This window comes from Tupaia chinensis, unplaced genomic scaffold, assembly GCF_000334495.1.
Source record: "Tupaia chinensis unplaced genomic scaffold, TupChi_1.0 Scaffold144380_1, whole genome shotgun sequence".
NCBI lineage: Eukaryota > Metazoa > Chordata > Mammalia > Scandentia > Tupaiidae > Tupaia > Tupaia belangeri.
Genome location: NW_006204240.1, coordinates 48,724 through 60,103, shown reverse-complemented (window position 1 = coordinate 60,103; position 11,380 = coordinate 48,724). Strand labels below are relative to the sequence as shown.

The 11,380-nt window shown below is 38.0% G+C and overlaps 1 protein-coding gene and 1 pseudogene across 1 annotated transcript in view; one reads left to right on the top strand and one right to left on the bottom strand.

Annotated features, from left to right (window-relative positions):
- Positions 1-282: 282 nt before the first annotated feature.
- Positions 283-3,189, bottom strand: LOC102488947 (heat shock protein HSP 90-alpha-like; annotated as a pseudogene).
- A 2,426-nt stretch (positions 3,190-5,615) lies between these two features.
- The window catches only part of LOC102489767 (ubiquitin carboxyl-terminal hydrolase 37), a gene marked incomplete at its 5' end in the record, with an annotated part of 31,944 nt that continues 26,179 nt past the window's right edge, over positions 5,616-11,380 (top strand). The window contains 3 exon segments of the mRNA XM_027767676.1: positions 5,616-5,780; positions 7,893-7,958; positions 10,697-10,838. Coding sequence (XP_027623477.1) covers positions 5,616-5,780; positions 7,893-7,958; positions 10,697-10,838 — 373 coding nt within the window.

Here is an 11,380-nt window from a genome sequence, read left to right as displayed (position 1 = left end):
TTACGTACATCTTACAACAAACATTACCTTGATCTGTTAAAACAGGCTGATGTGAGAACTAGAAAAACATTACTAGCTGTTTTAGTGCCTGAAGTATCACAGTATCACACTTAGAAATGGAAAGAAATCTTAATCTTCCCCTTCCATAGTTATTGTCATGCCTCACCGGTGTTTAAAATGTTAACCAAAAATAAAGAAAAAAATTCTTGAAAATATATATATTATCCGAGGGAATGAAGATAAAGTACTGAACATGTGTGTAAGTCATTTTTTAGGCAGGGCTTAATCTACTTCTTCTATACATGACGCGTCATCAGCTCCTTCAAGGGGTAGCATTTCTTCAGTCACAGCAGCATTGGTATCATCAGCAGTAGGGTCATCTTCATCAATACCCAGACCAAGATTGATCATTCTGTGGAGTCTGTTAGCACGTGTCTGGGGCTCTTCCAGACTAAACCCAGAGGACAGGAGTGTGGTTTCATAAAGCATGATGGCCAAATCCTTCACAGACTTGTCATTCTTGTCAGCCTCTGCCTTTTGCCTTAAGTACTCAATAATGGAATGATTCTGGGAACTAGCAGTTAGCGTAATGGCTATGTCTCTGGGTTCCCACGTAGTTGACTGCGGTTCGCGTCCCGGACCCAGTGGCTTAGAACTCACGCCGGGCGCATGTGTGTGCATGCCCAAGATCCCGAGAGGAGAATGGAGGAGAAGGGATTGCGGCGTGACCATCCCCCCTGGGGGGTAATATCTCACTTTCTGTCTCTATGTCTCTGTCTAGCTGGCGAGCGCACTCGCCCTATAGCAAAAACCTCTCAAAAAAAAGAAAAAAAGGAATGATCAGGATTGATTTCCAGGTATTTCTTTGCAGCCAATAATGGGTTACAACCCATTATTGAGTTGTCTGTTAAGGCTTAAGCTTTCATGATTCTCTCCATATTTGTTGTCCAGCCATATGTGCTTGTGACAATGCACCATAGGGATGTTACCAACCAATTTGAGACAACTGCCTTCTCCACTTTTTTCTCCAAGATATCTTTCAAGATTTTGCAAAGCTTTTCAAACTTTGTTTTTTTCTCTTCTTGTTTCTTTATTATTGTTATTATCATTATTCTTCGATTTGTGACCAGATAGAGATAGAAAGGGAGAGCGAGAAAGCAAGCCACCAGGTCGAGGACTTGTACCATGATCGGCCATGTAGGAATCCAGTGCCTCAACCACCATGCCACCTAGAGGCCCCTCTTCCTGCTTCTTTTTCTCTTCTTTATCTTCTGGAAGTTGTAAACCCTCTTTGGTGACTGACTCTAAAGTCTTCCCTTCAAATTCCTTCAGCTGTTGGGCACAGTACTCATCCATAGCTTGATCATATAGATCACTTCTTTTTTTTTTTTTTGGCAGGGTTTTGTCTATAGGACATACCACCTCACCAGAAAGACAGAGACAGAGAGACAGAAAGCGAGAAATCATCCCCCAGGGGGAATGGCCACACTGCAGTCCCTTCTCCTCCATTCTCCTCTTGGGATCTTGGGCAAGCATGCACATGCGCCCAGCATGAGTTTAAGCCACTGGATCCGGGACTTGAACCATGATCGACTGTATGGGAGTCCAGTGACTTAGCCATTACACCAACTGTTGGTCTCCATATAGATTACTTCTAAGCCTGCTTCCGAAGACATTCTACAAAGGCTGAGTTAGCCAGAGTTACCTGGTCCTTGGTTTCACCTGTGATATAATAGATATACTTCTGATTTTCCTTCATTCCGGTGCAATAATCCTTCAGGGATACCATCTCATCACCAGAAGCAGATGTGTTATCTCTTAATAGCTCTGAAAGCTTCTTAGAATTTTGAGAATCTTCTTTATATTTTTAGAAAACTGCTTATAAAACTTTTTGTAGTTCTCTATCTTGTGCCATTTCAGTGAAGAGTTCTAAGCATTTTTTCGACCAAATTCTTTCTGATAACCTTTGGAATTTTACTTTGTTGCAACATCTCACAGGAAATATTTAGAGGGAGATCCTGAGAGGCCACCACCCCTCTAATGAAATTCAGATATTCAAGGACCGGCTACTCAAAATTGCCCATGATGAATACTCTGCGTACATACAATTTAGTGGTTTTTTTTCTTCCTGTTTTCAAACAAGTCAAAAGGAGCACGTCTTGGAATGAAAAGAAGAGCTCTGAATTCCAACTGTCCGTCAACTGTAAAGTGTTTCACTGCCAATGATCTTCACAGTCATTGGTTAAGCTCTCGTAGAATTCTCCATACTCATTAGTAATATTGTAAAGATTTCTGGTCCAAATAGATTTTGTTTTGTTGAGTTCTTCTTGATCAATGTACTTTTCCTTAACCTTCTTCTTATCACCATCTTTGTTTTCTTCTTCATCAGAAGCAACATATTCTATTTCTAGTTTGTCATCAGATTCCTTTTCTTCTTTTTCTTTCTGTTCTTCTTTCTCTTCCTTTTCTTCAGCCTCATCAGTGACTTCTTTATCATGCCCCTTCTCCACAAAAGGAGTAATGGGATAGCTAATAAACTGAGAATGTTTTTTCACAATCTCCTTTATTCTTTTTTCCTCCAAGTACTGAATTTGGTCTTTCAGGTGCAGGGTAATCTTTGCTCTATGACTCATGGGTTCACCTCTGTTTGTCCTGTGAACGAGCCTCCTGCAGAGGACTCCCAGGCATACTGCTCATCATCATTATGTTTGGTGATCATAGTCACTTTTTCAGCAACCAGATATTTAGAATAGTAACCAGTGCTAAACTGGCCAATTTTAGAGATATTTGTACCAACCTGCAAAGCTTCTATGAAAACTTTGGTCCCTGACTTGGCGATAGTACCAAGGTTATTGATCAGTTTGACCTTCGTCCTTCCAATCCCAGTATCCACTATAGTGAGGGTTTAATCTTGTTTGTTTGGAATGAGATTAATGTACAAGTTTCTTCCCAGAATCTAGTTTATTGGGATCTGTCAAGCTTTCATATCTGATTTTGTCCAGCACATCAGAGGAATTTGAAATAAGCTTCCTCAGGAAGATCTTTTTGTTGAAGTACTAAGTGTTGATAATCAGTGACATCAACTAGGCAATTTCTGCCTAGAAGGCAAAGGTTTCAACCTCCTCCTCCTCCATGGGCTGGTCTTGGGTCTGGGTTTCCTCATGCATCTTGGTGAAGGACCATGCAGTATCTTTGTTACAACAGCATCCACACACTGAAGCAACTCCCTGCATGAGTTTTAAGCTGCCGAATCCAGGACTTGAACCGTGGTCAGCTTCATGGGAGTCTAGCAGTGTAACCTTTATGTCATTGGCTGGTCCCAGGATTATTTGAAATTTTAGACAAAATATTTGTTATTTGACATTAGTTTAATCTCTTTACATCATTTGTGTCCTTGTGCTCTCAAGCTGTGAATTTGAAGGTCATGAATTCTGGCATGCTCTTTAGAAAAGAAGTACAATCAATAACTTGAACTTGTAAATTTTTTAGTTTGTGGCTTCTGTGATAAAGTCATATACAGTAAGAAAGGAAATAGGTTTTCATAGATTAGATCATATTTTTATTTGCCTAGAACTAAAGTTTATTCTCACAAGATTTTAGAAATTCACTTTTTAAAGTGTTCTTGTGGTCAATGAAATATATTTAGTCTGTTGAGCAGAGATTGTTCTGTAGAAGAGGTCAAAAGGTTACCACAGTAGTAACCAAAAAGAATTATTTCTAAAGAACTAAAAGCTTTTTCGTTACCTACAAACCATGTATGTCCTGCACATTTTTGTACTTTAGTTTTTGCTCTAGGGCACATGGGCTTGCTAGAGAGGGGGAAAGTAAGAAATCACTCCCCCAAGGTGGGGTGGCCACACCACAGTCCCTTCTCCTACAGTCTCCTTTTAAGATTTTGGGCAAACACATGCTTGTGGTATGATTATCAAGCCTCCGGATCTAGGACTCAAACTGCATAGTTGACGAGGTGAAATCCAGTGCCTTCTGCTGGCTCTGTACCACATTTTCTTTTCTTTTCTTTTCTTTTTTGAGAGATTTTTTTCGCTATAGGGCGCGTGCGCTCGCCAGACAGACAGAGACACACAGACAGAAAGTGAGAAATCCCCCCCCCAGAGGGAATGGTCATGCCGCAATCCCTTCTCCTCCATTCTCCTCTCGGGATCTTGGGCACGCACGCACAAGCACCCGGCGTGAGTTTTAAGCCACCAGGTCAGGGACGCAAACTGCGGTCGACTGTGTGGGAGTCCAGCGACATAGCCATCACGCTAACTGCTGGTTCCCTGTACAACATTTTCTATGTTAGAAAATGTTTTAAATTTCTCTCTTGGCATTCTTCAGTGATAGTGCTTATGAAATAAGAGAATAATTCTTATCAAAAATCATCTTGCTGGGCCAGAGAATGGCACAGCAATAACACAACTGGACCCACATAAGAAAGTCTCTGATTCAAGTCCCAGCCTTCCTGTACATGCTGTAGTTCATGGTGACTAAGGCTGGGGTTTGAATCATGAGATGATGATTCTGTTAGAGGCCCTATCTCTCTTATCCCTCTCTCTTTCTCTCATTGAAGAAATAGACAGACTTTTTAAAAAATCGTTGTGAAATGGTGTTCTCTGTCAAATATAAAGACTATGTAACATTTCAATTTAAAAAGACATTGGTTGGGACCAGCAAGTGGAGTAATGGTTACATCACTGGACTCCTACATAGTCGACTGTGGTTCAAGTCCCAGACCTAGCACCTTAAAACTGATGCTGGACATGTGTGTGTGCATGCCCAAGATCCTAAGAGGAGAATGAAAGAGAAGGGAATGCGGCTTGGCCATCCACCCTAGGGGGTGATTTCTTATTTTCTTCTCTCTGGAGAGTGCTCACACCCTATAGCAAAAATTTCTCTTAAAAAAAAAAAAAGGGAGGGACCAGCAGTTAGCATAATGGCTATGTCGCTAAGCTCCCATGTAGTCGACCACGGTTCAAGTCCCGGACCCGCTGGCTTGGACTCACACCGGGCGCATGTGCGTGCGTGCCCAAGATCCCGAGAATGGAGGATAAGGGATTGCAACGTGGCCATCCCCCTGAGGGGTGATTTCTTGTTTTCTGTCTCTCTCTGTCTTTCTGGCCAGCGCACGTGTCCTATAGCAAAAACCTCTCCCAAAAAAAGGGAGTGGGGGAAGACACTGGTTTATGCTTAGTGGTTATATAACACCTATTTCTTTTTTAAACTTTGTAGCAGTAAACAATTTAAGGAGTTATCTAATAGCAATACCAACATTTAAATTTTTAGTATTCTTATCTTTTGAATTTTATTTATTACTGATTTTTTTCCTAGGAACATCATATTTTACCCAAATCTCATTAATCCTTCAGTGTATGTGTTCTTTTATTATTAGTATGCTTAATACCCAGATTTGGGTTGTCTCTTCCCTTTCCCATTCTCTAGCTGTTGTGTCTTCAAGTGGCACATGGCAGATATTCAGTAAATGTTCTTTAAATTATCTTTAATTTGGTCAAGTGTATTCTTTAAATCAAAAGCTGATTAGTGTGATCTTTTTTAATCTATAAGATGGCTCTCTGTATTATGTATGATTTAGTAAAGTGATCATTTCTGTTTTTCAGGGTCCTCATTCTTCATTTGAAACGATACAGCTTCAATGTGGCTCTCTCACTTAACAACAAGATTGGGCAACAAGTCATCATTCCCAGATACCTGACTCTGTCATCTCATTGCACTGAAAATACAAAGCCACCTTTCACCCTCAGTTGGAGTGCACATACGGCACTGTAAGTCCTTGAGAGAGAATGTCTTTACCTTTTTTACTGAAATAGAAAGGCTTTAGTATTCAGTCAGAAGAGTGACTGAACTGGGTAACATTACTCCCAAGTAAAATCAGACCAAGATGGGGATTTTAATTTTGTTTTATTTTGAAATTTTAGTGTTAAATTATTACCTGATAAAAGTAATGGGGGGAAAAAAGCCTTATGTATCTTCTAAGTTCATTAGCTGCCTTTCATAATGAGGTGGTTCTTAAGAGAATACTCTTAATTCTTTTAGATCACTGAAGATATACATTGGGAATATAAATCAGACTTAGGTGACCATAAGTCACCTGGGCACTAAAAATACTGATTCCTGTGTTCTCTCCCTGGAGGTTCTTCTGTTCTAGTAGATCTGAAATAGAGCTTGGGAATCAGTGTTTATACCAGGTGCCTCAACCCACTCTTCTGGCAATGCAAATTTGAGGAACAGCATACTAAATGTTACACTGGAGCACCCAAAATAGGTTGTGCCTTCATAAGTGTAATTATCACCAATAATTTTCAAGGGATAGAGAATTAACCTTTACTTTAGGGTTTTTTTCATCATGTTAGCTGGAAAACCTCAGGATCTTTCTGAAAGTTGCTCTTTTTCCCTGTACACTTGCATTACTTTAGAGGAATATGCTGTAGCTGAACACCAGCTTGGTAGAATCTAGTTCTAACATTCTAGAACTTTAGAAGTGGAAAGGATTTAGAGATTTTATCCAAATCTTTAATTTTGCAGAGGAGACCCAAGGAGATTAAGTGATTAAGTAATTTTCCTAATATACTTAGTAACTGATCTTGACTGAGTTGAAATAGTTCAGACAGTAAATGAACATTTGTCAACTTGAATTGATGCAGTTTTGTAAAATGTATTTCTCTTTTGATTTACAGTTAAAATATCTCTTACTTCATATAAGTTTGCACTAAAGTCCTTAAGGGTCTGCTAATAATGGCGTTTGCCCAGAAAGTATTGGTATTACTGTAGTTTTTCTCTTATTGCTGTTGTTTGGAATTAAATGTTTTTATTTGGTGCAACCTGCCCTCTGGTGGTAGAGCTATTACTCTTTCTGGCAGCAGCACTGTATCACACTTTCAGTTAGGGTGTTTATGATCACAGGCTTGAAAGAAACCAGTTTGACTATACAATTTAATAGCTGTAGGTCTTTGAACAAACTCCTTGATGTCTGTAGAAAAGCTATTGAGATGGCTGTGTATATTTAATGAATATTAAATTTCTTAGCACAGTACCTGTTATCTAATAAGTCCTGGATAAATTAGAGCTAGTATAATTTTAGTGCTTAAAGTTAAAAACTGAGACAGGGTAATTTTTACCCAAGTTGTTCTTTTCATATGTTTGTTTGTTTGTTTGTTTGTTTGTTTTTTGGAGAGGTTTTTGTTATAGGGTGCATGTACTCGCCGGAAAGACAGAGAGACAGAAAATAAGAAATCACCCCCTCCCGGGGAGGGGATAAGCACGCAGCAATCCCTTCTCCTTCATTCTCCTCTCAGGATCTTGGGCACACACGCACATGCACCTGGCGTGAGTTTAAGCCACTGGGTCCAGGACTCGAGCCGTGGTCGGCTACATCCCTTTTTTTTTTTTTTTTTGGAGAGGTTTTTGCTATAGGGCGCGTACGCTCACCAGACAGAGAGATAGAAAGTGAGAAATCACCCCCCAGGGGGGATGGCCATGCCACAATCCCTTCTCCTCCATTCTCCTCTCGGTATCTTGGGCACGCACGCACATGTGCCCGGCATGAGTTTTAAGCCACCGGGTCAGGGATGCGAACCGCGGGCAACTGTATGGGAGTCCAGCAACATAGCCATTACACTAACTGCTGGTCCCAGTACCTTTTTTATTTTAACCTTGACTTCTTTTCTAATGCTGTTCATTTGGTCAGGGAAAATCTAGAAATGGTATTTTATTTTTTCTTTTGACTCTATTGCTAGTTATTTTATAAATAGTATAATTGTCTGTTTTTCAAAAGGATATCTAAGGAATTATAGTATGGAATAATTCATTTTATAAGTTAAATACATAACTTTAATAATGCAATTGTATACATTATATATTTTCTAATTTCCTGGTAGTTCTAGACCATTGAAAGCATCTCAAATGGTGAATTCCTGCATTACCAGCCCTTCTACACCTTCAAAGTGAGTTATATTTCTTATGTACCCAAAATTTGTATTTTTAAGGGTCTAGCCTATACTAATCTCCAAAATTGTCCCCCTCCCTTTGCTTTCTTGTTTCTTTTTTGCATGGTAACTGCTCTGTGTTACCCATACATTGGAATTTTCCTGAATGTGGTTTAGAGTATAGCCTAGGTATAACAAATTCTTAACAGTGACACAAGTTCACCCTTTCAATATTCTGTTTTAAAATTTCTTAAAACGTATCACTTGTTAATATATAATATTTTCATCCTAAAACTCTAAAAAATGATGACATAGGATTTTAAAGATTGAATAAAATAACCTTTGTGTTTTAACCTAAAGCACACTTCCTCAAATATAGGCATAGGATTCCAAACATCTTTTCATCTGTTGCTAATTATTTTGAGACTTCTTGACTTTGACACTTAATAGGCGGTATCTGAAAAGGGACAGGAAAGCAAACATGCACTGGAATGTAGCTATTCTACAAATGCTCTGTGTTTTTGTTTAAGACAAAATTTGTCCGAGGAGGGAAGCAAATGCTTTTTTTAGTATATCTCCTATAAGATTTTACTAGAACCACAGTTCCTGATTAGATGATTCCAATTGACTTAGTTGTCATTTGACTTTAAAATTTATTTTTCTAAAAATTTGATGTTCCAGAGTACTTCTAGAAAAGAGACACTTTTGTTGTTTAAGGGTTTTTGGGGGGCTTATATAACCATAAAATGACATTTGGGAACTGCTATTTTCTTTTCCTCCTGTTAATTATTTTTCAGTGCAATTAAAACCAGATGACTAACATGACTAGAAATCTGAAATGGTACCGATATGAATACTCTTGCCCGTTCTCAAGATACAAATGAGCAATACCACTTGGCTGCTTAGAAAGTGAGCAAGTGATGCATTTACAGGATGAATATTTTTCATTGCTACAGGCAAGCTGCCTTCTGTGAATATAGTAATTATTAATGGAATGCACTCTTTATGTACCAAATCACTATAGTTGCAAGAAAGAGATGGTTTCATTGGGCATCATCGTACCTTGGCATGGTCATCTGTTCTCCAGGGTCTACTGGTATAAGAATTTTAAAATTGGTCCATCAAGGATGGTTAGGCCCTAGAAGACCTGTCATGCCGATCAAACTTAAAAGAGGCTGAGTTATGAACCATAATATCATTGGTTTTTCTACAGTATCCTTTGTTACATTGACCCTGGTGCAATAGTAGCCAGGTGTCACCTTCCTTCAGCAAAGTATTTACCTGGATAAGCAAATTTAAATGTTCAGGTTTACTGGTGAGCATCAAATCAGAAATGAGGAATTAAGATGGCTAATTGGCTGTTTCTAAGTTATACTAAAAACCCTTCTGAACATATAATAGAGGCTATTCAAGTGTTCTGGCTGGAGCGCAGTGATATCCTGGCTGCTCTCAGCCACAGACTGTGTTTGGGCTTATCACTGACCACTTGCCTCTTTTCTTTGATCTACATTGCTGTGCAATCCTCTTGATTTCCATCGTGGCCTCTTATTTCTTGGTGCCATCATTCTATATGTTTATTTAAAGTTTTTACATTTAGATTAATTGCATTTTTCCAATTTCCATTTTATATTTCTTTTTAATATAGCATATGAATTTATGTTAACCTTCATCAAAGAAAGTTCTTGCTCTTTGACCTTTACCATTTATTCCTTTAGCTTATTTTCACCTCACCTGGAAGACAACACAGTAACACATACTTATCTGGTATCATTGAAAAATAATATTTGAAATTATTCTTTAAAAAAAAAAGAAAAAGAAAAAAATGATATTTGGTATTCACACAAATAAATTTTATATAACTGAAGCTTTTCTAAGCATTTGTCTTTAAAGAAATTTTAGTGATTTTGGATGAAAATTTTTCTAAAATATGTTAAACTATACTTTATATTCTCAAATAAATATACACTAAAAATATTTCAAATATATCTTAATAACTTAGAATCAGTATTATGAGTATCAGTTATTGTACTCTGTTTTAATATATTGCCCTACAAAACTTTTAATTATTACAAGAGAGTTTACCTTTACATTAAATGATTTTATACTCCTTTTTTGGTCTTTTTTTGTGGTTATTTTCTCTCTCGTTTCCTAGCTCTCATTTCTTGATGAACTTGCTACTCTACTTTATACACCATTACAGGGGGGAAGGGTCCCTGTAAATGCCTAGGCTTTGAAACTGCCTTCCTCAGAGGTCTTTACTCTGGAATCCCTGTGTTCTGGAAGGTAGAGGTTACAAGAAGTCTGACCTACAGATAAGTGTATAAGTGGAATGTTACTGTTATTTTTAAAGTGCATGGATCATAATTTTAAAGATAAAAATTAGTTTTCATGCACTTTGTTGTCAAAAACATATATTCATTGCTATGCCTGCATGAATTCAGTAGAATATTTACTTTATAAAGATAATAGCAAACTTCATTGAGTTGATCATTTAAAGAAAAAAGGCACGAAGTGATTGGTTTACTGATAGTATATAATAGCATAAGAGTTGTCCAGTTTTCAAAACATGGATCTTTTGGAGTGGGACAAAGGTAATGCTTACATGTACCTCTTTTAATATATCTTTTTCTGTTAAATAATTTTTTATAGTGGAAAAGCCTTTTGTTTTGCTTTGGTGTTTATACATCAAAAGAATAATGAAAACAAATATTTATTAAACTTACATATTTGTGGGGTTTTTTTTCCTTAAATTATAGGAAATTTACCTTCAAATCGAAGAACTCGTTGGCTTTATGCCTTGATTCTGACAGCGAGGATGAGCTAAAACGCTCTGTGGCCCTCAGCCAGAGACTTTGTGAAGTATCAGGCAATGAACTGCAGCAAGAAGACCTGGAAAAAGTAAATAATTTTTCATCTAAACATCTAACAAAGATCTGTGAAATTCTTACTATCTAAACAAATACCTTTGTAACCAACATCAGCCAGCTCAACTACATGAGATTGATTAAATTTAGTGAATCTGTTCAAACACTAGTTTTGTTTTATTTTAGGTTTTTGCCATAGGCATGTGTGCTCACTGGAGAGAGACATAAAGAGAAAAAGTGAGAAATCTGCCCTAAGGGGGTTACACATGGCAGTCCCTTCTTTTTCATTTGCCTCTTGGGATTTTGGGCACATGCACACATGCGACCATGATTTTCAAGCCACTACATCCAGGACTTGAAGCCAGGTTGGCCATGTAGGAATCCAGGGTTGTTTGTTTTTTTACAATTGTTTAATTTGCTGCAGGGCACATGCGCAAACCAGAGAGAGAGAGAGAGGAAAAACAAGAAAGTGAATCAAGGACTCAAACTGTGGTCGACCATGTAGGTGTTCAGCACCTTACCCACCATGCCACCTCCTTACCCCCTCAAACTCTAGCTTTAATTAGAAAGAGCGTT